This window comes from Lipomyces japonicus (assembly GCF_038497905.1).
Source record: "Lipomyces japonicus strain CBS 7319 unplaced genomic scaffold V1514scaffold_24, whole genome shotgun sequence".
In the NCBI taxonomy this organism is placed as follows: domain Eukaryota; kingdom Fungi; phylum Ascomycota; class Lipomycetes; order Lipomycetales; family Lipomycetaceae; genus Lipomyces; species Lipomyces japonicus.
The window spans coordinates 83,745-111,464 of record NW_027117836.1 but is presented as its reverse complement, the minus strand read 5'-3'; the positions used below and the strand labels follow the sequence as shown (position 1 = coordinate 111,464).

General features: G+C 40.8%; 11 protein-coding genes across 11 annotated transcripts; 5 read left to right on the top strand and 6 right to left on the bottom strand.

Moving 5' to 3' along the window:
- Position 1: 1 nt before the first annotated feature.
- On the top strand, positions 2-2,090 carry V1514DRAFT_94389 (armadillo-type protein). Its single transcript, XM_066930186.1, has 2 exons — positions 2-1,076; positions 1,141-2,090. The coding sequence occupies exons 1-2, from the start codon at positions 354-356 to the stop codon at positions 1,654-1,656; spliced, it is 1,239 nt and encodes a 412-aa protein (XP_066782839.1). The 5' UTR covers positions 2-353; the 3' UTR covers positions 1,657-2,090.
- A 320-nt stretch (positions 2,091-2,410) lies between these two features.
- On the top strand, positions 2,411-5,332 carry V1514DRAFT_295011 (uncharacterized protein). The gene is made up of 3 exons (XM_066925407.1): positions 2,411-2,516; positions 2,691-3,797; positions 3,861-5,332. Exons 1-3 carry the CDS (start codon positions 2,500-2,502, stop codon positions 5,212-5,214), a joined length of 2,478 nt encoding a protein of 825 aa, XP_066782838.1. The 5' UTR covers positions 2,411-2,499; the 3' UTR covers positions 5,215-5,332.
- Positions 5,303-8,400, bottom strand: V1514DRAFT_368211 (uncharacterized protein). The gene is made up of 4 exons (XM_066929899.1): positions 7,383-8,400; positions 7,204-7,330; positions 6,209-7,131; positions 5,303-6,149 (listed from the first exon to the last, which is right to left on the bottom strand). The coding sequence occupies exons 1-4, from the start codon at positions 8,153-8,155 to the stop codon at positions 5,492-5,494; spliced, it is 2,481 nt and encodes an 826-aa protein (XP_066782837.1). The 5' UTR covers positions 8,156-8,400; the 3' UTR covers positions 5,303-5,491.
- A 2,014-nt stretch (positions 8,401-10,414) lies between these two features.
- On the bottom strand, positions 10,415-12,353 carry V1514DRAFT_347882 (P-loop containing nucleoside triphosphate hydrolase protein; the record flags this gene model as incomplete). Its single annotated transcript, XM_066929313.1, has 3 exons — positions 10,415-11,622; positions 11,677-12,287; positions 12,343-12,353. 3 exons carry the CDS (start codon positions 12,351-12,353, stop codon positions 10,415-10,417), a joined length of 1,830 nt encoding a protein of 609 aa, XP_066782836.1.
- Positions 12,354-13,239: 886 nt separating this feature from the next.
- V1514DRAFT_94200 (uncharacterized protein) lies at positions 13,240-14,583 on the bottom strand. Its single transcript, XM_066930185.1, has 3 exons — positions 14,260-14,583; positions 13,534-14,182; positions 13,240-13,466 (listed from the first exon to the last, which is right to left on the bottom strand). Exons 1-3 carry the CDS (start codon positions 14,536-14,538, stop codon positions 13,372-13,374), a joined length of 1,023 nt encoding a protein of 340 aa, XP_066782835.1. The 5' UTR covers positions 14,539-14,583; the 3' UTR covers positions 13,240-13,371.
- A 357-nt stretch (positions 14,584-14,940) lies between these two features.
- V1514DRAFT_352788 (uncharacterized protein) lies at positions 14,941-17,320 on the top strand. Its single transcript, XM_066929511.1, has 2 exons — positions 14,941-15,977; positions 16,035-17,320. The coding sequence occupies exons 1-2, from the start codon at positions 15,045-15,047 to the stop codon at positions 17,223-17,225; spliced, it is 2,124 nt and encodes a 707-aa protein (XP_066782834.1). The 5' UTR covers positions 14,941-15,044; the 3' UTR covers positions 17,226-17,320.
- On the bottom strand, positions 17,277-18,558 carry V1514DRAFT_332425 (mitochondrial K+-H+ exchange-related-domain-containing protein). Its single transcript, XM_066927848.1, has 3 exons — positions 17,844-18,558; positions 17,719-17,757; positions 17,277-17,653 (listed from the first exon to the last, which is right to left on the bottom strand). The coding sequence occupies exons 1-3, from the start codon at positions 18,367-18,369 to the stop codon at positions 17,400-17,402; spliced, it is 819 nt and encodes a 272-aa protein (XP_066782833.1). The 5' UTR covers positions 18,370-18,558; the 3' UTR covers positions 17,277-17,399.
- A 1,602-nt stretch (positions 18,559-20,160) lies between these two features.
- Positions 20,161-22,748, top strand: V1514DRAFT_332418 (beta-glucan synthesis-associated protein-domain-containing protein). The gene is made up of 2 exons (XM_066927847.1): positions 20,161-22,272; positions 22,333-22,748. The coding sequence occupies exons 1-2, from the start codon at positions 20,348-20,350 to the stop codon at positions 22,382-22,384; spliced, it is 1,977 nt and encodes a 658-aa protein (XP_066782832.1). The 5' UTR covers positions 20,161-20,347; the 3' UTR covers positions 22,385-22,748.
- On the bottom strand, positions 22,612-24,806 carry V1514DRAFT_332417 (uncharacterized protein). Its single transcript, XM_066927846.1, has one exon. It carries the CDS (start codon positions 24,701-24,703, stop codon positions 23,006-23,008), a length of 1,698 nt encoding a protein of 565 aa, XP_066782831.1. The 5' UTR covers positions 24,704-24,806; the 3' UTR covers positions 22,612-23,005.
- V1514DRAFT_332415 (thioredoxin-like protein) lies at positions 24,801-26,356 on the top strand. Its single transcript, XM_066927845.1, has 2 exons — positions 24,801-25,321; positions 25,389-26,356. Exons 1-2 carry the CDS (start codon positions 25,087-25,089, stop codon positions 26,273-26,275), a joined length of 1,122 nt encoding a protein of 373 aa, XP_066782830.1. The 5' UTR covers positions 24,801-25,086; the 3' UTR covers positions 26,276-26,356.
- On the bottom strand, positions 26,232-27,376 carry V1514DRAFT_332413 (uncharacterized protein). Its single transcript, XM_066927844.1, has 3 exons — positions 26,567-27,376; positions 26,472-26,514; positions 26,232-26,420 (listed from the first exon to the last, which is right to left on the bottom strand). Exons 1-3 carry the CDS (start codon positions 26,996-26,998, stop codon positions 26,368-26,370), a joined length of 528 nt encoding a protein of 175 aa, XP_066782829.1. The 5' UTR covers positions 26,999-27,376; the 3' UTR covers positions 26,232-26,367.
- Between the last annotated feature and the right edge of the window lie 344 nt (positions 27,377-27,720).

Genomic DNA, 27,720 nt, shown 5'->3' with positions numbered 1-27,720 from the left:
ATCGACTGCTTCTGACACTTTCTTAGGTTCCCTTCACTCAGCCAATAAACCAGTTTCATGGAGACAGTGTTTCTCCGGCTTCTTCATCTGGGGTATATCCATATGGTGTTGTCACTGCACAAGTGTATCATCAACCTTCCGGTTACCCGTATCCTGTATATGGAGCCGGGCAACAACAAACTGAGCAAGTATACAATGGAAATCAGCAGTTACCCGCTCTTCCTGGTCATCATCCTCATCATCCACCTCAATCAGGATATGGACATCAGCACTCTCAGTCGCTTAGCCTCATAAGCCGAACGCCGTCTACAAGACGTCAGAGTGAACATGACGTTAATCGTTTTGCAAATGTCATGCTTGAGAGCCTGGTAAATGAGATTTACTCGCTCTGCAAGGATCAGCATGGGTGCAGATATCTCCAAAAGAAACTTGAGGAGCGCAATCCAACTTATTTGAACATGATTTTTAAGGAGACATATCCTCATGTTGTCGAACTAATGGTTGATCCATTTGGTAATTATCTTTGCCAAAAATTATTAGAACATGCTAGTGATGAGCAGCGTACTATTCTTGTCGAGACAGCTGCTCCACAATTGGTTAAGATTGCTCTTAACCAACATGGAACGAGAGCGTTGCAGAAGATGATTGAACATGTTTCAACTCCAGAGCAAATTCATCTCATTGTGAATGCACTTAAGACCAACGTGGTTGAGTTGATTCAGGATTTGAATGGCAACCATGTTATTCAGAAGTGCCTGAATAGACTCAGCACTGACGATGCTCAATTTATCTTTGATGCTGTTAGCGAACACTGCGTCGCGGTTGGTACTCATCGCCATGGATGCTGCGTTCTTCAGCGCTGCATTGATCATGCGTCAGAAGCTCAAAAGCTGCAACTTGTCAACGAAATTACGACACATGCATTTACTCTTGTTCAAGATCCGTTTGGAAACTACGTTACTCAATATGTTCTTGACTTATGCGATGTAAAATATTCCGACCCTCTTATCCGTCGTTTTTCGGGCAACGTGTGTACGCTTTCCATGCAAAAGTTTAGCAGCAATGTTATTGAAAAAGTGAGTTAATAGTTTTGCAGAAAAAAATTTTTTTTTAATTAAGTAAGCTAACTTTATAAACCAGTGCATTCGCATTGCTGAACCATCTACTAGAAAGATTTTGATCGACGAACTTTTGTCCTCAGTTTTTCTGGAGAAGCTTCTTCGCGATTCGTACGCGAACTATGTCGTGCAGACTGCGCTTGATTTTGCCGATCCTCAGACGCGCTCTGTTCTCGTTGACGTGATTCGTCCAATCTTACCCTCGATTCGAAACACCCCTTATGGTCGTCGGATTCAATCCAAGATTTTAGGAACTTCTAATGGATCGGCAAATTTGTCACCTAATCCTGATCATGCTCAATTTCCTCCCGCTTTCCCGCGCGGTAATAGCGGGAACGGAAATTTAGGTCCTGTTATTGGTCGACGAGTTCATTCAATCGATGAGAAAGGGCCAGTTAATCAGCATCTTCAGCATGTTCATGGTGTACCTCAGGGCTCGCACCAGCAGTTCCCGGCTCATCATACGGCGCATCAAATTAGTGGTCAACCACAGTTCAGATTTGCCGCCGGTGAACTTGGCGGATACAATTACATGTAACACTAGGAAATTGGGATAATGATTTTTCTATTATATAATTCTGTTTATTTTCAGTCTTTCATATATGCTTAATATTTTTTTTACTATTTTTTATTTTTTCGGAAGATATCTACTTTTTTTTGTTTTTTTTTTGTTTTCGTTAAGGAGAAAATGTTCAACTTAACGAATTCTCCATTGGCGTATTATTCGCCAAGCCGCATGAGTGAAATGGTTTTTCACCACGATTTGTTATATTTGTTACTTCTACATATATTTGTACATTGTGATGCCCGTTGGGAAAAGAAAATATGGCTAGAAAAATGAGGTTCTCTTTTTATTCTTGCTATATTTTTGTGTATTATTTGATTTGCTATATTTATTATATTACATGTGATGTCTATTTGCTTTGTTTAGAGTTGTGTATAAACATATAAATACATTTATATTATATTTTACTTACTCGAGCAATTTGATCGTTTATTTCGATGTCGGAACTTAATCGATAACACTTCCTATTTGGGAAATAAATCAATAAACGCGTTAAAATAAATCAGGGGTAAAATTGGCGCGTTTTGTGGCACAAATTTTTTTTATTTTTTTTTAGCATCCCCTGAATACTTATATAAGCAAGTCAGTTAAAAACAAGTACGAACCCCTTTGAAGCTAGCAAGCACGATTAAGGTTCCCGCACGCCATTTTCGTTTTGTATTCAAAATTCTGGGTTCAGAAACACGGCAGGCATATTTCCAAGATAAGGCCAAATGCGGGTACAAATTTGCTTATATTATTAGTACAGAACTGGGGAACAGCTTTTAGAATACTTTTGGATATTTTTTTAGCCTTTTGCTAGATTCATTCGGTACAATGGCAGCTGAAGAAATGTAAGTTTAGATTGGTTTGTTTTTTAGAAGCAATGAACGGGGACAAAAACATGCACTTTGAGCTATATATGGGGAAAGTAACAAGTCGTCGGCCCAGTTGATTGCCATTTTGCATTAATAATCCACTCTCTTAATTATTTTAACACGTTAAGCTAACATATGATTATATTTTAGTGAATCCAATGCTGATACGCGTGGCCGGATACCGGATTCTGCCAGCAGTGTAGCCAGTGACGATGAACGGGACAGTGCCCCGCTTCTAACAACAGAATCGACAAACGAAATTCCATATCCTACCGATCCAGATACCGTGAACGCCATATTTGCCACAGATGAACAGTCAGCTGAGAATGGTGGCACGCGACGAGAATATATTATTAACAATTCCACGATTTCCAACCTTAAGAAGTTGCCGGCAAAGATTAAGGCGGCCATTATTATCGGTGGACTAATTCTATTCATTCTTATCCTCCGCGGATTTTGGCTTCTCACTTTTGGAGCAGAGAGGAAAGATGAAGTGTGCTTAACTCCGGGATGTGTTACCGCGGCATCAGGTGTGCTTGCTGATGGCGATTTTTCTGCAAGCCCTTGTGATAATTTTTATCAGTATGTTTGCGGTGGCTGGGAAGCCTCTCATGACTTGAGACCAGAGCAAGCATCATATTCGACTGGCTCTGTCATGTTTGAGGATTCGCTTAGAATATCACATCGTATTCTAGAAAGCCCTTTCCCAGGCGGTGATGCCAATGATCGAGAAATTTGGGACAAGGCCACTGGTGTTTATGCTGCATGCATGAATACCGATCGCATTACTTCTCTTGGAGCGACACCGATTTATCCCATTTTGGAAAACATTTTGCAAAAATATCCCGTGTATGAGGGCAAACGTACGGTGAAGAACTGGGTTGAAGGCGACAAAGGTGTCACGGTTCGGTCACAAAAGATTAGGTCAACTGTTGATGACTTGACTGAGACCGTGTTGTACTTGCAGAAATTTGCAATTACCGCACTTCTTCAATTTGACATTGATGCTGATGACGTCGATCCTGACTATGTTGCCCTCAAGATTTATCAGCCGCTCAATGGACTTCCATCTAAAGAATATTATCAACGTGAGACCATTACCTTGGCATATGCTGATGCGATCAAGAGTGTTCTTCAAAACGTACTTACTGATGCCAATGCTTCAATGACCGCGACGGAATTGGAAGAAAGATATGCTGAATTGGCAAAACATGTTGTTGAGTTTGAAAAACAAGTAGCAGATATTGGCCTTGATTTGTAAGTTTTGCATTAGGCTATTTTTTTTTGCAACCAAATTTTATTAACAAGGAATGTTTTAAGGGAGGATTTGTTCGACGGTTCAAAGACATATCACCCATATCCACTCAACGAGGTTCAACAGTTGTTCAAGGACTTTGATTTTAAATTTTTTATTTCGTCTCTTGCAGGTGAAAATAAGCTTCCCAGCAAGGTCATTGTAACATATCCCAAATTTTTGCAAGACCTTAATACGGTAGTGGCCAACACTCCTCGAGAAACGTTACAGACTTATTTCTTGTGGAAGGCAATTGAAGTTTTGGCCAGTCACTTGTCAGACGATGCAACTCGACCGGTAACTGAGTTCAGAAATAAACTTAGAGGCATTGAATCTTCAGTTAAGACCGAACGGTGGCAAACTTGTGTTCGCGAGGTTGACTCACTCACAGGTTGGATTCTTGGTAAGTACTACGTCGACGCCGCATTTTCACCAACCGCAAAGCAACTGGGTGAGGAAATTATTATCGGCATCAAGGAATCATTTATTCAGAAACTTAATCTTTTGCCTTGGATGGACTCGAAAACTAAAAACGTTGCCATTTTAAAAGTCAACAATTTAATACAAAAGATTGGCTACCCAGATGCCAGTCCAGACATTCAGTCGGCAGCAGATTTGGCCAAAACATACAAGGATTTGCACATTAGCCCGACCGGTTATTTTGACAACTATGCTGATGCAAGAAAACTTGCCTCTGAAGAGGAATGGAATAATTTGGGTGAAAAGACCGATCGTGCTCAGTGGTTGATGACCCCGGCCACCGTGAATGCGTATTACAACCCGCCTTTAGGTGAAATCGTGTTTCCGGCTGGAATTCTTCAACCACCAGTATTTTCAGAATTTCAACCTAGTTATTTGAACTATGGAGCATTCGGATCAGTTGCTGGTCATGAATTATCGCACGCGTTTGATAATCAAGGTCGTAACTACGATGAACACGGAACATTAAACGATTGGTGGACGCCACAGGTCTCGGAGGAATTCGAAACCAGGGCTCAATGTTTTGTTGATCAGTATTCTCAATATTCAGTCATTGATGAGGAAGGAAACGTGCTTCACGTTAACGGCAAACTCACGGAGGGCGAAAACATTGCTGATAATGGTGGCATTGCTGCTGCGTTTGATGCGTGGCAGAAATACGAAATTAAGAATCCGTCACCTTTGTTACCTGGCTTAAATTTCACGAGAGAGCAACTTTTCTTTATTAATTATGGCAGGTGGTGGTGTGGCAAGACCCGTCCTGGAACGGCTGCGCAATTGATTTATACTGATCCTCATTCACCCGCGTTCGTTCGCGTCTTGGCCGCGGTTGAGAATTCGCAGCCGTTTATTGATGCGTTCCAATGCACAAGCAAGTCGCCTCAATGCGTACTCTGGTAAATGTTTTCCTGGTTGGGATGGTTTAGATTAAATATTGTGATACTAATTCAAGAAGCATTGTTTGGCTCGTAATACGATTGTTTGTTATTACATTTATAATATATATTAAACTAATTAAAAAGATATGCCTGTCAAAATCAACGCCATCCAGTCCAACTAAAAACCTAGTATACAAACACAAGGAAAAAAAAAAAAAAAAAAAGAAAGAGAAAAGGGCAAAGGGCAAAGGGCAAAACTGAAGAATAAAAATAATAAAATAAATTAAAAAAAAATATAATTAATCAGAGATGCCCTTCGAGAATAATGATTTAAACTCGATCGAGTTGTTATCCGCATGCTCCCTTAATATCGACGCCGCAAAAGCAGCCACTTCTCGAATGGTTGAATACAAATGAATCGGAAGCACAAATTGATCATCAATCGGTCGCAGTCCCGGTCCGGCCCGACTGCCACCCAGTACTACGGCGGTCGTGGTCGATAAATTCTCAGCAGGAGACCGCCGAGACCACGTTTTAGGGAATTTGGTAATCAAGTTGTCAATCGATAAGAATCTTGAACCCCGTTGAAAATCAAACGAGGCAAGGTCAATGTTCTTGGATATTCGATTTAATTGTTCCGTAACCTCGACATGAAATGACACATATGCTGTCGTGCTTGCTGTCCCGTTTGTTGATGTTGCTTCTGACGGTGCCGATTCGGATTGCGATTGATTCTGCAGAGCTTTCACCGCTTGTTGTTGCAATCCTACAATTCGGAGATACACAATCGCGCGTATTTCATAAGCAAGGCCAGCTAATTCTGAGCATTTACTGGCCAAATGTAAATTGACAACATGACGCGTAAACGGGATTAATGTACTCCAATTTTTGACTGAGGGTGATCTATTCTTACGTACCGCGCAGATGTCATCGTAATGGAATCCTACTAGATATGCACTACATTGCCATTAGCAAAAGATCTCAACTCCTTCTTCCAAAAAAAATTTGGAACATACATCAACGCGTCGGTGGCATACAACCCTGCCAAACAAACGTTTCCTGATTCCTTTAATCGATCAGATTCGTGTTTGCGATCAGTTGCGACGGAAATCCACCTTTGAACTTTGCTTTCCAAAACTTTAACATCATTAGGTCCTGATTGGCCTGACACGCCATTACTGCGCTGAATCTTTGTTGCCGGCTCTGTGGCCAGTTCCGATTTGCCCTTGCCGTCAGTTTCCAGTTGAGGTACAGGGGTAGCTCCATCGTCATTGTTAACTTTACGCTTTTTGTATTCAGCCAAAGTACTTTTCTTAGTCGAGGCCGTACCTGGCGTGGTTGGCGTAGTTGGCGTTCCCGCTGCTTCTAACATAGCAAGTGCTTGAGATGGCGGAGGTGTAACCGTAGCCCTTTCTAGAACAGTCTTGGTCGGTGAACGAAATGACCTGTCTGGAAACGATGTGGGAGTGCGAGAAGCTTTATTATTAATGTCAAGTTTTGAAGGCAATGTGGGAACCAGGGCTTGACTCAATCCATTTGACTTGGCCTTTTTTATTTTCACTTTATCAACCGGCAAAGCATCAACTTGTTGTTTTCGCTTCTTCACGGCATCCGAACCTTTCAACAAGGCTTCAAGTTTGGAAGGCCGAATTTTTAACGTGATAATTCTGGTTGAAAAATCATTCTTTTTTATTGGCAAAGGATCTTTTAGCTTGTTATTCGTATAATTTCGTTGATCCGTACTGCCACTTTTTGGATCTGACTCAAAATATTTTGGTAATGTAGGACTCAACATGATATCTGGTAGGCGACCATTATCGAGCTCAAAAATGTCGTCACCATTCATTTGAGTATCGAATATACTCGGAATCGAAGGACTGAGCATTTGGGGAAGCGGTGTAAGAGGGTAATAGTCCACATCCGCACGAGATGTTGATTTCTAAATGGAATTGTTAACAAAAAAAAAAAATTCAAAATAGAAAAAATCAAAAATATATAGCAGTCAACTGACCTTTTGCTTAGATATGTCTTTCTTTGATTCTATCTGCTTCTGAGCCGAATTCAAAGTCCGAGAAGTAGGAGAAGATGCCCCTTCACCATAGCGATTCTTAGCAACTTTAACTTTTGTAGTGTCGTCACTAGATTTATTAGACAATTTTTTTTATCAGGACAATGCCAAAATAATCATACCTTATCTTATCTGATGCAGTAGCACGCAACTTGCTGCTTTCGTCTCCATGCTTAGAATAAAATCTCTGACTACGATTTAAATCGCGCTTATTCTCGTCCGATTGTCTTCTATTAGCTGTTTCCTTGGTTTGATCTCTATTACGTCCATGCTTTTTTTCATTATTGCCCTTCAGGTCCCTAAGTTTATCAAGTTTATTATTGTCACTTGTCAGCGTCTCGGATCGATCACGTAATCGATCACTTGATGCCGTTATTAAGTCTTTAGGCTTGTCTCTATCTCGCGTGCCAACTCGCTGCTGCATATCTTTACTGCGCGTGTCATCTTCACGTCTATTGCTTGTTTGAATTTTAGAGTTATGTGACAATTTATTAGATTGTTTTGTCTGTGTTTCCAATTTTAGTTTGCGTTCAGATTGTCCATTCGGCCTCATTGATGGAGCCTGTAATTCATCATCATATCCCAATGACCTGCTACCATTGATCTCTTCTGGAACATATTCTCCTGAACTTATACTCCTTGTATCAAAATCATCCTCATCTTTAAAATCTTTTTCCATTGTAGCTGCTTTAGAATCAACGTCCTTGGTCGGGGTATTATTTGAACTTGATTTTGACGACAAATAAGTAACATACTCTTCCTTAAACTGAGGATTATAGTATGGATCTGAAGTCAATCTTGTGCGAAGATCCAATATTCGCTTGTCAAACGAATCATCACGGTCGCCTGAGTTTTGTGAACTTGGACCAGCCGCGGGTGACGAAGCAGTGGACATCGTAGTGCACGTAATTTATGGACATGAGCGCCCTCAGCCAAAGAAAAAAAAACCACGAAATGTAGCTAAATAATAATATTGGAACAAACTGAAGACTTCCTGGCAAAATCCTAGCCAGATAATACTCTCACGGCTGATAGAAAACCAAAATTATTATTAATTGAGGTGACCTGGCGAGGTAAAAAAATCGTATCCTTTTACTTTATTGTTTGTCGCGATAGAAGTAAGGCACGAACGAGCTCTCGTAATCCCTTGTTTGCCTTGTTTCCTTGTTTCGTTGTTTCGTTCGCACTCCAATAAATTACGTAAGCCTTATATAAGGTTTTTCAAGTGTGTTAATGTAGGTCATTACCGAGCTAGACACATCACCGAGCTGGACACTGCTTTCACTACCCCCCGAACAAAAAGCAAAATTACAGCACCACAATGTTATAATAAAATTAAATATTTTTAAAAAATAGAATTTACAACTAAAATAAACTATTTTGACAAGTGCGTGCAGTGTGTTCGGTACTGTGGCAGATGCTACAATGAGAAACACTCCGTTGGTGCTGTTGACAAGAATCACCAACTTCCCGCAAATCGTGCTCTGGCTGATTATCAACACCACGTTGTTCCAGCAGCGCTTCCCCTATAATAAGGCTCCATCCTTTCTGGAGCTTAGTCCTTTTGGCCCTCCGACGCTTGGCTAGCGTATGGTTGGCCTCTTCAACTGTCTTGATCTCATACCTCAGCATGGCCAATTCGTGCATTGTTGCCATTGTACCCTTTGTAAACTGATCAACAGCACTATTATTAGGTGTTGTAGAGCTACTTCCATGGCACGCAATTCGAGTTTTAAGAAAATTCGACTGCGAACAAACCTCTGTTGGGTTAGAAGGCGTCTGTGAGAGCCAATGCTGGGTGTCGCGTACAGGAGAGCTAGGCGGCGTTGGAGTCCGTAACCTCACATCCAGCTTTGACAAGACAGTTTCTGGACTGAAAGGCACTAATCCAGTTCATCTAAATCCGCCTTTAACATTTGCTTCTGTAAAGGCTGAGTAGAAAGCCAACTTGAAGGCGATCAGAGACTCCTGTTTGGTCACATGGGTGATACGCGACCTCACAAGCATCTCAACCTCCCGTCCGTACACCCATTTCAATGGACCAAAGCAACCAACATCAAGGAGCTGAAACAAATGTGATAAATGAGGTGGCATGCAGACAGTTATAATATTTTTTTCGACGCAAACTGTTGAATTCGGCCGAGCGATGGCTCTCGTGGCTATCAATAACCAACATCCGATATACACCCGTGGTGCGACGAGCTGTATGTGTGTCGAAGTGCTTTATCCATTCCAGGCTGGTCTCATTGTTAGTCCATCCATTCTCAGTAGTTCTGATGGCCCAGTCATGCTGAAGGTCAGATTCTGAGCACCAAGGTCCAAGGTGGTACACGCCCTTGAAGACGATGATTGGCGGAACGCACCAACCATCTTCACACACTCCCTGGATCACTGTAGCCCATTCCCAGTTACCAGGTTGTATTGTTTTCGCCTTTCCACTTCTTTCAACGCGTGAAACGACCATTGCTGGGTTGATAATGCCCATCGCAAAGCCCGTCTCGTCGAAGTTGTAAAGATCACAATCTTGGATGCCGTACTTAACCCTCGTGCTCTGTACGAGCTCAAACCACGCGTTCATTTTTGTCGGATCTTCGCATAAGGCTCTCTGGTAGTCGTAACCACGATTAAATCACATCCGGAGCTCTGGCTGTTTCTTGACAAACTTCGAAGACCAGTTCTTCTCGACGCGTCCCGCGTCGCGCTCTGCCAGCAGGACATTGGCCATAGCTTCCACATCAGCAAGCCGGGGTGGAAATCTTCGCGCATCTAAATCCAATGTGTATCTTAAAAAAGTTTTATCCTCTAGTCTTGTCAGTCTCATCGAATTGGGGATGCAATCTTGTCGAGAGCGTCTTTCCTTCAATCTGTAAGCAAGAGTAGATTTTGAGACTTCATAGATCTTTGCAGCAGCTCGAATGCTTAATTTTGGGGTTCTATGTATAGCCTGAACGGCTAATAATAAACGACTTTCATTTGAAGACGATTCCATTTTTTTTGGCACAGAAATGATGCTCTAGGTAAAAACGCGTAGATTGTAGTAGAAGTGTCCAGCTCGGTAATGAGTTAGTAATAACGTTAGACTGAGTTCACTTTTTCTGTGACATGTCATTAATAATATAATTAAATCTATTTTGAAGTATCCAGTATTGTTTCTTCACATCAAGTCATTGTTAGCAATTGTTGCTGAATCTACGAGTTTAAAGGCTGCATTTTTAGCCCCGCTGACTTGCGTCTTCTTGTATGCTTCATCACTGCGATCCATAAGCACGCTTAGCTCCTCATCCGATAGAATCACGTCTCCTTTACCCTTCACGACAAATTTCTCCATATCAGTATCTCCTAGTAAAAGTGGTGCCAGTTCATCTGCGCTCGCGCCTTTGATTCCGCCGAGTAAGCTTTTGAACTTTCCCTTTTGAATCACAAGTTTTTCTAGTTGTCTTTTAGCACCAGCCTTTTCTAGCATTGTTTGTTCAACAGTATTAGCCGTGGCAAGGCGATAAACAATAACCGGCTTAGTTTGGCCTATCCGGTGAGCACGATCCATTGCTTGCAAGTCTTGTTGAGGATTCCAATCACTGTCGAATAAAATGACAGTATCTGCTGCTGTCAAATTAATTCCTAACCCGCCTGCCCTGGTGGACAGTAAAAACAGTTTGTAGGACTTGTCAGTATTGAAATTTTCAATTTCAATTTTACGATCATCTTGACTGACTTGACCATCCAACCTGCAAACTTTCCACCCTCTTAAAATCTCAGCCCAATCTTGAATAATGTCTAACATTTTTGAAAATTGTGAAAAAATGAGAACTTTATGATCGCCTTTAAATAGTTGGGGAATTAATCGATCAAGTAATAACATTTTGCCTGATTCTTCGATAAGTGATTCATCAACGCCTTGACTTTTGCTTTCTGGATCATCCCACGGTGAATAAAACAGATGCGGAGAATCACATGCTAATCTGAGCTGCATAATTACATTCTGAAGTTTCTTACTATTCACGGCTTTGCTAGCCTTAACCAACTCTCTTTCTGCCTTAGCCGTCGCTTCGTCCTCATCAAGATCTGCACCGGCATATGCTGCCGCATCGTCAAATAATCTCTCAAAATATTCAATATCAGCATTATCTGATTCATCATATTCCACCCTCGCGACTCTTCGCTTTTGCCTATGAAAATCAGATTTTACATCTTCCCCATCCCTGGTTGACCTTCTTTTCCGTTTTATGCCTCGGCTTTCAAGTATCTTCTCAGTAAGAATTTTATGGATATCTCCGATGATCAAATGTCGATAGTATTCTTGCTGTACCGGCGTCAAGGGAGCGTAAAGAATATATTCCCTTTTGGGTGGTAAAGATAATTCCACTATAATAAAATAAAATTAGTAACTACACGAATATCAAGTCAATCTCAGCATACCATCAGATTTTAATCGTCTTAGCAAGAATGGCTTTAAAATTGCATGCAGATTAGAAACAATGCTGTGATGGTTTTCTTCGTCTATGATTTCTTGAGCCCCGTTTTTCCGTTCCAATGCTGAAAAATCAAACCAACTTTGGAAAAGTTCCAAATCATGGAAAATGTCAGGCAAAAGAAAATTTAGAAGAGACCACAGTTCGGCAAGATTGTTCTGAAGTGGCGTTCCGGTTAGTAGTAATCGATTTGCCGAGGAGTATGTCTTTAGTTCTTTTATCAGTTTGCAATTCATATTTTTAATCCTATGACCCTCATCTATAATAATATACTTCCAAGAAAACCTGCCCAAAAAATTCCTGTCATTCATGATTAGGTTGTAACTGGTCACCACAACTGGGAAGCGGTCATCAACTTTACGTGAAAGCACAGTTTTTTGAAGGTCTGCTCGTTCTTCTCGTGTGCCATGGTACATAATTACTGGAATAGATGGCGCGAATCGGTTTACTTCGCTGACCCAGTTTGACAACGTTGACACAGGAGCAACGATCAAAAAAGGGCCATAAGTCCCCTTTTCACGAAGAAAAGCAAGGAATGCAATAGTCTGAAGAGTTTTACTAATGAGTTGTTAGTATGTACAACTTCCATAATAGTAACTAGAGCATAACATACCCGAGACCCATCTCGTCAGCCAGAATACCGTTAAGACCATTTTCATAAAGAGAAACCAGCCATTCAACGCCTGCAAGTTGATAATTTTTAAGTACACCACCTGTAATTAATTTTGGTTGCCTAGATGAAACTTCAGCTGATTTCACAAGAGGCTTTTCTTCAATATTGGATTCTTTGGCGGCATCTTTTAATGCTTGGATCGTATTCTTTGCATCACCAATATCCTAAGTGAACTTGTAATCAGCACTAAGTTTTCAAGAAAATCTTTACAAATCATTGAACAAAAAAAACCTTTTTCGACATGTAATCTGCAATGCTGTATGTTGCATGCTTTTTTGATTTTGCATTGGCTTTCGTAGAAGGCCTAGCCTTTGTTGTTTGCTTTACTTTACTATCAATTCGACTTGAATGTCGAAGTGGGGCATTATCCGAGGTATCATGTTCTGCTGAAACCTTTTTGTCTCGAATTTTTTCTTCGTGTTCTAATTTTCGGGATTTCTCTTCTTGCTGCTGCTTAAGCCTGTCGCTCAAAATGGACGCATAGACCGTTGACCGTTGTATTAAAAACTTAAGTCGGTTAAGCTTCTTGTCAGAATCCAAATCGTTAAATTGACGTTGTTCCTAGTAACGTGTTAGAGCGATTAATATTCATTCACAAGTTGTGGTGCAGTGGGCAGTAATACCTCCGATAACGGTTCCGGCGAAGACGATGCTGGAGGTGTGATGATTTCCATACTGTCGTCTTCCAAATTTTCAACTTCTTTTATAGAATCAGGATGAATAGATTCATTACGAGGAGACGGGGTGTTCATGATTGCCTATATCTGGTATGCAAGGCAAGGAGTTATCGCACGCGAGTTCGCGCACGCGATTGACGCAAACGCGACGCGTGTAGGCAAATCGGCCTTGTTGGCTTACAACAGGCAAATAAATGTATAACTTGAAATCATTCTTTTTAGTTTATTAAAATTCTATGATACATCGAATATTCGCCAAATCCTTGCAAACACTGTAAAATGTAGCCATCTCTCACTTTTTAAGCTTTTCAGTGAGTTCGGGCACGACATTGAAAAGGTCAGCAACAAGGCCAACGTCGGCAATTTCAAAGATGGGAGCATCCGGATCTGTGCCATGTTCGTTAGTAAAAAAAAAATTCCGAGCCAAGTGTGACAACGTAAATAATTTACATACCTTTATTAATCGCCGCAATAACTTTGGAATCTTTCATTCCAGCCAAATGCTGAATTGCACCAGAAATACCGACCGCAAGATAGAAATCCGGAGCAACAACTTTACCTGTCTGACCGACCTGCAAAGAATTATCGGCAAAGCCTGAGTCAACAGCTGCTCTAGACGCACCAACACCAGCGCCGAGAGCATCAGCCAGTGGATAGATAATCTTGTCGAAATTTTCCTTATCTTTAAGTCCACGACCTCCGGAAACAACAACCTTTGCACTTGCCAAGTCTGGTCTTTCGCTCTTAGTTAGAGTTTCAGAAACAAAAGTGGTTGTGGACTCGACATTTGGATCGACCGCATTTTCAATTGCAGCTTCCGACGAGGTATTGGCCGGCTCTGGGAATGCTGATGACCGTACAGTGATGAGTTTTATCGGATCATTAGATTTGACAGTCAAAATCACATTGCCTGCGTAAATTGGTCGCACAAATGTATCTTCCGACTGAACATCGGTAATGTCACTGATCTGCTGAACGTCCAAAAGGGCGGACACTCTGGGAAGAATTGATTTTCCGAATGCAGATGCAGGCGCAAAAACGTGAGTGAATCCAGCCGCTTTGACATTTTCAACAATTAATGGTGCAAAATTCTCTGCTAGGCCCTGTAATCCGTTATCAGTAACAAATTAAACACAAATCTATGGCATGAAAGCAAAAAAAGTCCAGCAAAAAAACTCACATGATCATACGCAGGATTTGATGCGGTCAAAACTTTGGAAACACCAGAAATCTTGGATACTGTAGTAGCAGTTTCGGTGGCTTTTGATCCTGCCAGAAGAACAGTAATAGGCCCGCCTATCTTTGCGGCAGCAGAAAGGACCTGGTAAGACGGCGATCCTGATTCCAACACGGCCAAAGTTGCGAGAGTTCGACGAAGAGCCGACGATTGTCGCAGAGATGAATATACTGGCCTCTGAAAAGAACTCAGGCGCCCAATAAACATTTTTTCTATATACATATATATATATATCAAGGCTACACAGCAAAGCAATCGTCGTCTGAACACCTTTATGCAATTATAATATCGTGAAGCAATTTAAGACAATACCCTAACCCCTAAACAATGAAAGACCTAGCCCACATCTATTTCAACGATGTAACGCTGAATGTCGCCAGAACAACGAGCATAAAACCACCAATAGACGACAAGACCATTATATAATGCTTCTTGTTACATGGCATTTATTTAGGATGCATGCATGGTTGGATACATAATAGCGTGCCGTGTGCCCATGCGAAAGTGCAAATTTCATCTTACTTTGCGTATTTGTGGCATATATGGCTAATTGTTTTGACAGCTATGTGCGTCTCTTTCCCATCGATCGATCCATCGCGCGCTTGAGAGGAAATTCAAAATACCACCCTAGAAATAATATAAATTTACATCACGTTTCCAGTCACGAAGCAATCTATTTTTTTCGCTGTCAGCGACACTTATTTTTTTTGTCAACAATTGCACTCGAAATGGCTGAATCAGTGCCAGAGCAGCAGGTGCAGCAATCACCGGTAGATGCCAGTGTTGTTGACCACGCCCCCCTTGCAGAAGATACTGTTGTTGAACAGGCAACCGACGGCGCATCATCCCAACCGCCTTCCGTGAAGGATGCAGAAGAAAATTTACCAGATTTGGAGGAACCTGCAACTGAGCATACTGAAGTTGCTGAGCATACTCCAGCTTTTTCTGCTGAACAACCGCAGACTGAAGCTCCTTCAGACGCGACACAAAACGAGACGACACAAGATGCAAGTGAGACCTCGAATACCGATCAAGCACAAAATCCTGATGTGAATGGGAATACAACTGACTCTGTAGAGCCCGAATTATTTGTCCCAACTTCAGACGTTCAGGTCGCTTCATCAGAATCAGACAAAGAAGCCGAAGACGATGTCGAGTTACCAGACGCTCCTCCTTTAAATGGTACCACATCTTCCGAAGAACCAGTCTCGGCGAAAATTGATACACCAGAGTCGAAGTTAGAGTCGAAGCCAGAGACAAACGGAATAGCTTCAAATAGCACGGATACACCGAGTACTGGTTCCATTGCATTGTCCACTGAGGTTAATGAAGCCAAGAAAAGATCTTTGGAAGAAGAAGCCCGTTCATTTTTGGTGGAGCAGACCAATCCAGTTATTATGCCATCTTATGCAGCTTGGTTTGACATGACTAAGACCAACGATATTGAACGCAAGTCATTGCCAGAGTTTTTCAACAACCGGAATCGATCTAAAACGCCAACCGTTTACAGAGATTACAGAGATTTCATGATTAACACTTATCGACTTAACCCCATCGAGTATCTCACTGTCACAGCTTGTCGACGAAACTTGGCGGGTGATGTTTGTGCCATTATGCGTGTTCATGCCTTTCTGGAACAATGGGGGCTTATTAACTATCAGGTAATGTATTTTTTTTTTGTAATGTACTTCCAAGTTTGTTGTGCTAATTTATAATAGATTGATCCCGACACTCGTCCATCAAGCGTTGGACCTCCATTTACTGGTCATTTTCGCGTAATCGCTGATACACCAAGAGGACTTGAGCCGTTTCAGCCTGGACCTGGATCGTTTCAATCAGGTGGTCATACTCACCCTGGAACCCTTCCACCCGCTATTCCTCCGCCCCCGGTTAAGCCGAATTTGAATCTTGAGATTAGACGAAGCTTTTATGAAAATTCATCAACAGTGCTGGCATCTGACACTCCGAATGGCAACGTCAGAAAAACGTATAATTGTTTTACATGCGGAAATGATTGTACTCGGGTGCGATATCATTCGATGAAAAATAAGCAATTTGATCTTTGTGCAAACTGTTTCTTAGAAAATAGGTTCCCAGCTACGTCACAAACATCCGATTTTGTCAAGTTTGAAGAGACAGACTACTTAGCGGCTGATCGAGATCGTGAATGGACTGAGCAAGAAACTCTTCTATTACTTGAAGGATTGGAATTATATGACGAGGATTGGAATGCGATTGCAGAACATGTTAGTACACGAACCAGGGAGCAATGTGTTTTAAAATTTTTGCAGTTGCCTATCGAAGACCCGTACTTGGAAACCAAGCCTGAGGAATTGGGCCCATTACAATATAGCCATATTCCGTTATCACAAGCCGATAATCCAGTGATGAGCGTTGTTGCATTTTTGGCCAGCATAGTGGATCCAGAGGTAGCAGCAGCAGCAGCACAATCAGCACTTCCGAAAATGACAGAGGCAATTAAAAATCAGATCAAAAAAAATTCTGGAGAGCCTGAGATTGACGCGTCAAAAGATTTAGGTGATAAGATGGACGTTGACGAAGAGTCAACTAAAAAGGAAGAAACTGAAGATATTGCAAAGGAAGACGGCAATAAAGAAGGAGGCGATAACGGAACTGTTAAGAAAGCTGCTTCGATTGCACTTGGCGTAGCTGCTGCTCGTGCGCATCTACTAGCAACGGATGAAGAACGCGAAATGAGTCGGCTAGTGAATTCACTCGTGAGCATGCAACAGAGGAAGCTGGAATTGAAATTGGCCAAATTTAACGAACTGGAACAAGTTCTTGAAGCCGAGCGACGAGCGTTGGAACAAGACCGGCAACAACTTTTCTTGGACCGACTTGAATTTCAAAAGGAAGTCAACGCATTTAGGGCAGAGCAACGTGGATAGAAAGTGTGTTGTGTTGTGTTTTTATATATTACATGTAAATTATCTTTGTCTGTGTTATATTATAGGTGAATTAAATACAAACGAATTCCAATGCTAATATTTGTTCTTATTTATTTTATTATTGTAAAACTGTTGTACAAAAACTGTTTGTGAAGACAAGTCCTGCTAGGTCTTCTATTCTTTTTCCTTTTGGCTTGTTTCTAATTTTTTACGAACTTGTCCCAACGCCCGATGAAGTTCACCTGAAATTTCTTCCGCGCCTAGAACTTCCACAATCTTGTTAACCGCAGAATCTTGCAATATTAGTTTTTCGAGCGAATCTTCGGAAGGCAGTGATGAGTCATAAATTGATGCTAAAGTATGCGATGGTTCAAGAATGATTTTGTTTTCCTTGATAATTCGGGCCAGTAGTTTTGCACCCTCCCATGCTTTTGTAAAATGTTGGTTTAAAAAGTTTGGTAAACTGGTACTAAAATCTGTTTAATTAACGTACCTTTCCAATGTGACCATGCCCTGTAAAGCAAATAGAATCCTAACACCCCCCCCCAAAAAAAAATAAAAATAAAAATTAGTCATTTAAAAAAAAATTTACAAGAATATCACATGAAGCAATAATACCAGGAATATTAGGAATCACGGGAAAGAGTGCGACTGGAAGAGTCAACGGAGAAGCAACGAGACTCCATATCATTAACTTCTTGTGTTTGGGTACACCACGCAATGCCAGGTCATTTAATAGAATTGAAACTTGTTCATCCTTTATTAATCCCGAGGGATAAACAACTGGCACAACTGATGACGAGATCAGGGCCGCGCTTTCGCTGTCAGGATTGGATGGCAATTGCGGTTTCCAGATTTCCCACCATCTAGCCGGCGGATCGTTAAAAAGACCAGGAGGAGCATGTGGAAAGCCTTTTAAACTCCATTCCTCGTATGGGACCGTATTCATAACCTTGTTCCCCCATGCCGTGACCTTCTTCTTCCACCATGTCGACGATCCTTCCCATGCTGACCACATTTTGTGCGCGCGTTTGGCAATTTTCTCGTCAACAGTCTGAGGCAAGTTTGGTTGCAACGTGACCGCAGTTCTTTGAGCAATAATAAGTCGACTTCGGGTCGACAATGGAACAATGAGAAGACGCATGTTTAGAATGATCTGTTAAATGATCACCACTAGCAAATCGTTGCCCTGTGCGAAGGTATCTAGTGCAGCTATGATCTAACTTTTGATCGCAATATTACTATTTGTGCCCTTACTGGCAATATAAGAGTTAAACAATACAAAATGAACAATTGTAATAATTTATGAGCAGTGGTCTATTCAACGTGAGACTTTGGTCTATTGGCCGTGATTCTATATAATCAGCCAACCCACATAAGCACTGTCACGTGACATAATTTAACGTGCAATGTATTGTGCAATCTTGTCGGGCAATTTCTACAGCAAATATTCTTACCTAGAACAAAGCAATGTTTTGTGCGAAAATGCATGATTCCAACTATTTTTTTGCGGACACAACAAGAATAAGGTTAGAATAATATGTGCTCTAAGTGGTGGCCTTCGTAAGAATTAAATAGGGAGAGGAAGCTGCACGCAGATGGTGCTTGTACAACGGACTGGCACTGTTTAGCGGATGTGGTACCATATGGAACAATTTGGGAGCTTGAACGCTCAACATATACTACTACAGCTGTTAGGTGATTATCTGTGATGGTCGAAAACTTTTTTGCGAATAATTATTACTATAAATCTCGCACCAACCCAAAACTGTCGTCTGCAATTCTGACTAAATGCATTGCACTCATCCATCCTTCTGAACAACTTGGCACCTTGTATGAATTTTAGATGGGATCTAATCAGATAATATATTTTATCAGTACATGTTATTTTGCTATTTTTTTTAAGTTATAATGCATAACAATATAAATGACCATTATTTGTTGGGTAGAACATAGAACAGTATGGTTTATCTGTTATTTAGAATAGTACGATTAAAATGGGTCCCATGCCGTTTCAAGATGATCGCTACGATATTGGTTCTTTTACTATACAATACCTGGAGGGAAACAAACGCGACACTGGCATTAATAAATAGAATCGACAGCGAACAATTGCGGGGCATGTTGCGTTGTGTACAGCAGTCGGATCAAGCGTATAATAATACCATATTCAACTCGAGAGCAAGATTAATTAATTAATACGGTCAATAGTAACGACAAGAGATGTGAAAATTTTGTCAAGTGTAACGATTGCTAAGCTGAGCTTCTGCACGGACGTCTTTGGAGAGATTTGAGTATGGTTGACCAGAGTGGACGATGACACGCTTGATGGCAGACCGTTTGATGGTTGCTTATGAAGTGCGGAATGACCTTCCTGTGGCTACATGCAACTAATATTATTAAGCTTGAACATGGAAGGTGGTCTAAGATGTTGACAGATGACAATAGTGACTTCGAGAGTGATATGTTAGAAAAAAAATTGCTATATATTTCATATTAAATTATCTTTTCTCGAATAACATAATACTATAAACAACTTATTGTGTAACAAAAAAAGTATGCATGGTCCGTTGCATATAGTCAAGCAAACAACTAAATACATAAAGAACGGCTAGCAGTAAATCAAGCAATACCTTGATAATAATAGTCAACGTCCCATGCAACTTCACACTCTTGGGCTTTTAGATGAGCTCCAGTTAATCTCTAGCATGCAATGGGGAACAGGCATAGTGCGTACAGCCCACCCAGTCCATTACCTAGTAGCTATCATCAGCTTCGGTCACTCTCTGCAGAAAAGTTATATCAGTAATTTCATGTGTGATATAATACATATATTACATTGCATTGCATATCAATTTCGGCCATGGCTCCTCGGGGGAGGTTAGGGCTAGGATGCCTGTGATTCTATTTTTGAGTACATAATTTTGACGATGGATTTATATTGCGTTTCAGGGTCCATTTGATTTGATTTGATGCATTGTTTTTATGCGGTAATTTTCTCACCCTCAACTGACCACCACCCTTTTCAACAATCCAGTGCTCTCTGTATTTGCTACAATACTTTGCTTTTGCTGAACTGTTCACAACTTGCATAAGCTCCTTGTTAGCATCTCTTCGTTGTTATGGCTGGTCGTCGTGGGCGCTCGTTAAACCCTTTCGCGTCGCCAGCAGAGTCGATTGCTGATGTCTCGGACCGTGCTTCAATACAGTCAGACTATTCTGTGACCTCAGATGTAGCTTTGTCCAACTTGCGTTCTTCAGGAGCAAACGCTTATGGTGGGGATAGCGATGCTTCTGCTTCTGCAGCCGCCGCCGCGGCTGCATTTCAGCAAGCACACGAGTCACACGTTCACAACTCTCGTCAGGCAGTGTTTTCGTCTTCGTCTTCGCTATCGTCTTACTCGCGTAATTCAAATGGCTCGTCAGTTTTGAATGGATCACAGGTGCCTGACTCTTCGTCTCGGGCGCAATCACAGTACTCTGCCTCGCGATCTTCCTCGGCTTCATTCATTTATCCGCATGCTATCGGCGACCCTACTTCTGCTCAGGGTGCAGTTTCAAATGACCTTGATTTTTCGCCGTTTGGAGGATATCCAGTGTCGTTGTTTCCGCTTCATATTGATGAAAAGGAGGCAGATGACTATTTGCATAATCCAGATCCTATACAAGATGCCAAAGATGCATCTAAATGGAACTGGCTGAACCGTCGTAGTATTGGCCCTTTTTTGACTTTGTTTGTTATGGTTTTTGGTGCCTTGGCTGTCTTTGTCGTGCTTCCTATTCTCACCTTTACTGGACATGCAGGCATTCCTCACCATCACGCAAACTTGACCATACCTCTAACTTCATACACCTATGGAACTCTTGGTGCGATTAGAACTTCTCTTGTTGATCCGGATACGCCTGAGTCAGCCTACACTACCACTGATAAGGATGGCAATAAAATGGTTTTGGTATTTTCTGACGAGTTCAATAAGGACGGGCGGACATTTTACAGTGACGAAGATCAGTTCTGGCAAGGTGTGGATTTAAATTATGCTGCAACAACTGATTTGGAATGGTACGATCCTGATGCTCTCACGACTGCGAATGGAACGCTGGTTATTAGAATGGATGCATTTAAAAATCACGATCTTAATTACCGATCCGGAATGTTACAGTCTTGGAATAAAATGTGTTTTAAAGGCGGCAGGATGGAAGTTTCGGCTTCGTTAGCCGGCCCAGGTGAAAAGCTTGGGTTGTGGCCCGGTATCTGGACTATGGGTAATCTTGGCCGGCCAGGATATTTATCGACCACTGACGGAGTATGGCCATACTCATACGACTCATGTGACGTCGGCATAACTCCCAATCAATCTAGCACTGATGGAATTTCTTATTTGCCTGGCCAACGTTTGAATGCCTGCACTTGCACAGGAGAGGACCATCCAAACATTGGAACTGGACGGGGTGCTCCTGAGATTGATGGCTTGGAAGGAGCAAACGGTAATGTTAATGCTACATATCGAACAGGATTAGCTTCTCAGTCACTTCAAGTTGCACCATTTGACGTTTGGTACTATCCTAACTATGATCATATGGAGATTTACAACTATACTGTCACTCAGATGAACACGTATACCGGTGGGCCGTTTCAGCAAGCCATTTCAGGAATTACTGTTCTCAACAATGATTGGTATGACTTTAATGCTTTTCAGTCGTATGGTTTTGAATATAGTCCTGGAAAAGATGGCTATATTCAATGGAGAGTGGGTGATGAACCAACGTACGGCTTATATGGTGCCGCAATTGGTCCTAACGGAAATATTGATTGGCGTCCTATTTCACAGGAACCAATGACAATAGTTCTCAATATGGGTCTTTCAAATTCTTGGACGTACATTGATTGGCCTGCTTTGGTGTTTCCTCGCATTATGTACATCGATTATGTTCGAATATATCAAGTCGAGGGAGACGAACTCATCACTTGTGATCCTCCAGGCTTCCCCACAACTGAGTATATCAGTAACCATCCAAAAGCTTATCAAAATCCGAACATGACTTCTTGGTATGCACAATTTTTTTTAAAATTTTTTATTTTATTTTTCCATTACTTACTTTGAAACAGGGAAATGGCTGGATACGATTGGCCAAAGAACTCATTTATGGATTCTTGTTAAGGTCATGAATATTATTAAAAACGTGTATTAATCGTGCTGCCTTCCTTACTTGGTTGATCCGGCTTAGGTTTTTGGGCAAACCATACGGGGTTTTGAATATAATAGTAAAATGATATTTGTTTATGAGGAATATGAATTGAAACGTTAATTAGCTTTTGTTATCGATATTTTAGGGTTGTTTCTAAAAATCAAAAATTTATGGCGCAGTATTTAGTAGTTGTTGTATAGATTGAATTATGTCATTGTTTTTTTTTTTTGTATATTTTATTGTAAAACTTATTTGTCCATATATATGTTTTGTTTTGTTGTACCACTTTGTTAATTAGAATATAACTAATAATTGATGCGGATTGTACAATTAAAATATAAAATACGTGTGTGATGCCAAAACAAAAACTCCAATATATGCTAGTTTTCCCCCAAAAATGTCGTTCAATATTAAAAAAAGTAAGAGAAAATTATGAGGGAACTCCTTCATATTCCATTTCTCCAAACTTTTTTACAAGGCGACGACGCGTTCTTCTTGCTTTAACCTGTTTATAATTTCGTAATTTGGAAAACAAGGTAACTGCAAATCATTTAGCAAACTTCAACACAAAATGATAGTTCAGATCAAGAAAATTACATACGTGCTAATAACACGGCTATTATAACAGCCGCCACGGCTGGCACCACGACTTCGATCAATATTCGATGTTGCGTGGCGTACGTACACTGAGCTCCTGAACCTCCTGACACCCAACAATTTGGTTGCGCGATTGAATTAAAGTCGATCCAGATTGGCTCGTTATCAACCTCATTATTCCGTAGTAATTGAAGCATGGTATTTTGAACAGCAGTTCTGGGAAGACTAAAAACACTATCACCAATACAGTGAGTAGGAGCATTATAATAAGTGACGCTTTTATCTGATAGCGTCCAATTATATGAAGATTTGGCCACTCGGCATGCAACCCGATATTTTGCAAAACAATTGTCGACTTGCCATCCGGACGATGTCAATACCGCACATCTTCGAACCACGCCTCCCGCGCTAATTGCGGTAGCTGTAGAATTCGATATTTCAGTAGGCTGTCCTGGTGCCCATGACCATCGGGCAGCACTTAATGATGAAATCACGTACTCTTTCATCGAATTTATGGGGGCAATCGTGGCATTCAATACAGGCGAAAACCCACATTGAAGATATTTGCGAATAGAATCCGCAGTGAAAGTTAGGTTGCTCGAATCTTGTGCTAGCAGCCAATGAGGAGGAACCGTAATATTAGTACCAGAGATGTTGATCTTTGTCATGTTATTAAATGAGCACACTGGTGACGCTATTTCGGACAGCTCGGTAGACGAAAATGAAGCGTCATAGTTAACTACATGTGTTCCAGAATATGGAATATCGTTTCTGTCGAATATGTAATCTTGGTCAACCGACGTGTCATAAACATCCAAACCAATGTCCATCTCTCCGAACGAAAACAAAATGCGGTGCAATGTTTTGAAAAGCACATTTTCCAATAATGGCCAACCCGTGTTAGATATGCCAGACTCGTTCCATGTCAAACCGGTGACCGAACGATCTATAGTTAACTGTGACGGCGTATACGCGTAATCACCAAAGACCTCGTGGATCTGAACACCGAGATTTGATTTGGGATTAATTGTGGTAGTCGTTGCCACGCTTGTCGAAGTTGACGTGGCAGCGCGCAATGATGATGCGGACACTAAGTCACTTGTTACTGGTCCCTCATCATCTTGTCGTTTGAAAATTTCATTTTTTCTCCTGGCATTTGCGATCTGAGCGACCGTAGGGCTTCTGAGATTAAAAGTCAAAATGATAACCGATGCCCAAAGATTGTTATCGGTCGGTAATATGACTTGATTTTTAACAATATCTTGCAAAAAATTGGCAACCGTCATGGTACTATTGCACGCATAGACTCTGTTTTGATAACTGAAAATTAAATCGTTTACGTTTGGTGAATCAGTGACGGTACTATTACTCGTAGAATCCTCCACAAACGGACAAAATTGAAATTGATTTTTCTTGGAATTCCAATAAAGATTGATGAAAAGACGACTTGCACCTCTCGTGACGAGGGCAGGAATGTTTGCCATGGCATCATATGTATAGTTTAGCGTGTCAAATAATACTGAGTTTAAATTAACCGCCGGCCACACGTTTTGATTCATGGACACGTTTAAAGTAAGATCACGCTGAGACCGTATGCCATACACGTCATAAGGGTATAATTGGCCCCAGTTAAGAGGCATCGTGTTTCGCACGAGTGTGAATCTCGTATACGCCAAACCAGTTATGTATAACATCTCAGTTTACAAAAAAAGTGTAAGGGGTTTGTATTTTTCTAAACGGCTGACATTTTCGGTAACATAATATTTGCCTTGGCTGATTAATTGATTTGAAACGGCCATCTGGCATTTTCCATAGTTAACTGCTAATTATACAGAAAAAGTTATAAATATTTCGATTATCCACCATTCAGACTGGCGCCTCTCATTCTTTCTTTTTTTAAGATTTTTTTGTACAATTGCGGTACAGGTTCATTAGGCCCATCAGTGAACGTGACGTTTCAATCCCCTTTAATCCTGTAACCGGTGTACAGACAAAAAATCGAGGGGCTTCGTGCAGGACCGTTAGTCAATATCTACTAGGGCCATCGTTGTCCGAAATTGCTTCCAGCTTTTACAAAATGAGGTCAATTTTCAATATACTTGCGGTCCTACTTGTTGCGATCTCATTAGTAGCTGCAAGCAATGTTATTGATCTTAACGAAAAGAACTTTGATGAGTTGATTGTTAACAGCGGCAAGCCTTCGTTGGTCGAATTCTATGCAAGTTGGTGCGGTCATTGCAAAAACCTGGCCCCGATCTACGACGAATTGGCAGACATTTACGCTGGAAAGAAAAAAAATAACGTTCAAATTGGTACGTTTTCTTTTTTTATGCAGTCATTTTGAAAATTTTGTTTCTTTTTTAACTTTTGTTTCAATAGCCAAGATCGATGCTGACAAGTATCGAAAGATTGGAAAGAGATTTAAGATTGAAGGATTTCCCACTTTAAAGTTTTTCGATGGCAAGGGAGGCGAACCTATTGATTACGACAAGGGTCGCAATCTGGATCATTTCCAAGAGTTTATTAACGACAAGGTTGGCATTCGTGCTGGCCTCGTTAAGCCACGTGCTCCGCAATCTGCGGTTAAATTTGTCAATGACATTGATTTCAAAGAAGTTGTATTGGATACCGATAAGGACGTTTTGGTTGCATTTACTGCCAACTGGTGTGGTCACTGTAAGAACTTGGCACCGGCTTATGAGAAGCTTGCCCATGTTTATGATGGCGAGGAAGATGTTGTGATTGCCAAGTTTGACACCACCGGCCCAGCTGGTGAACTTACTCCAAACGAATATCAAATTGCATCCTACCCTACTATTAAATTTTTCCCCAAGGGATCTGCCGAGCCAATTGATTACCAATTCGGTCGATCGGTAGAGGACTTTGTGTTATTTATTAACAAGCAAGCTGGCAAGCACCGAACAATTGATGGTGGTCTTGATGAAAAAGCTGGTGTTTCTGACAAATTTGATTCTATTCTTGCCAAGTTAAAGGACGGAAATGCCTCATCTATTGTTAATGAAGCCAAACGACTAAGCGAGTCTTCTTCCGAAAAATTTGCTAGTTATTACGCCAAGGTGGTTGAGAAAACTGCCAATGTTGGTGAGGCCTATTTAGTCAAAGAGATTGCCAGGCTGGATAACATTATTAAGAAGGGAAATCTGGTGAAGGAAAAATTAGATCAATTTGTTATTCGCAAAAATATCTTGTCAGATGTAAAAGCCAAGATTGAAGCCGCTGAGCAGACCATTAAAGATGAACTCTGATTCAATGCAGAACTCAATGGAAAAAAAAATTTAAGGTTCTATAACTATTAAATAATAAATTCGTACATTTTTTTAAAAAAATATCTCTCTATTCATGTCTTAATCTTTCTTTCTAATTCATCTATTTTGCGTAATAATAAATCCACTAGCATGCGTTAGTCTTTAAATAGCGATATCCAAACATCCATTGTCTTACTTCTGTCTGCAATTTCTTTGGACTCATTTTTTACCCGCTCATTCTGAAACTAAATATTAGCAATTATTAAAAAAAAAAATTCCTCATATACATGCAAGTTCATCAATAAGTTGGTTAATCTGAGCTTGTACGCCCTCCGTACGAATAACGGCAACCGGATTTGATCGGTTTTCCTTAAATTTTGAAGCTGCTTTAGCAACAGCTTCCCTTGCTTCCGATTTCTGTGACCTTGACCCTGAACCAATTATTTCATTATCAACACTGTTGGTATGTTGTTCGTTCAAATCATCATGCTCATGATCTGTTTCGTCACTGGCATCGTGCGGTTCTTCATCTCGCTCACGCTCATCCGTGTCTGAATCACGACCACGCTCATGCGTGACCTTTTTGTCCAAATTCACACTCGATTCTTGATCAATGGTGGTTTGAGACTCGATAAATTCGTGAGACAATGTCGATATCGTGCCAGAGGAGTCATCAGTGTTTATTGTTGCGTCCAGATCAAGCTCGCTTGAAACTTGTGACATTTTTTTTTTTTTAATGCTGATTGCTTAATAGCTTTTTACCGTTGCAACCGATGACCTTCTGCAAATATGAAATAAACAACCATATGTCTATATATTTCCAGAAATTCCTAGCAATTTAATTCATGTGCTTTTCTTTTGGTCATTACCGTACAATATGTTGATTAATGTTTACCATGGTGACAAAATGGAACCTAAACCTATATTATGTCGTTTGTACGGTATATATTTCAAAACAATCCCCACACAAAACTAATCTTAGCACGTCTCAATTCTACTAATCTCAGTAGGTAATATTAAGGTGTTTCAGGACTTTCTTTTAAACAATCCGATAAAGTCCATGGCAAAGTTTAAAAATAAGTTACCAGGAAAGGCAGAGATCAGTACCTGAACTAGTGTTTTCAACACAGATTAATTTAAAATTTTTATTTAAATTATTAAACGTTAAAACAATTCATAGATTCAAATCAATGTGCTAGTTGGATTGTTCAAAAATAAAATATTTCCAACAGATGAGTCAAGAGTGGTAGCGTCAATATTCTCAAACGTAGGTCAGAGCAAAGAATTCCGAAACCAAGTTATTTTTCAGACAGTTTGAACTCAAACGATGGAGAAAACAACATTGGAATACAGTCAAACTACTATCCTGATTCTGATTTGAGCCCAAGCTTTTAGTAGGCATGTGCTATGGTCAAATTTCTGTTGTCAATGCTCTTGATTGAACA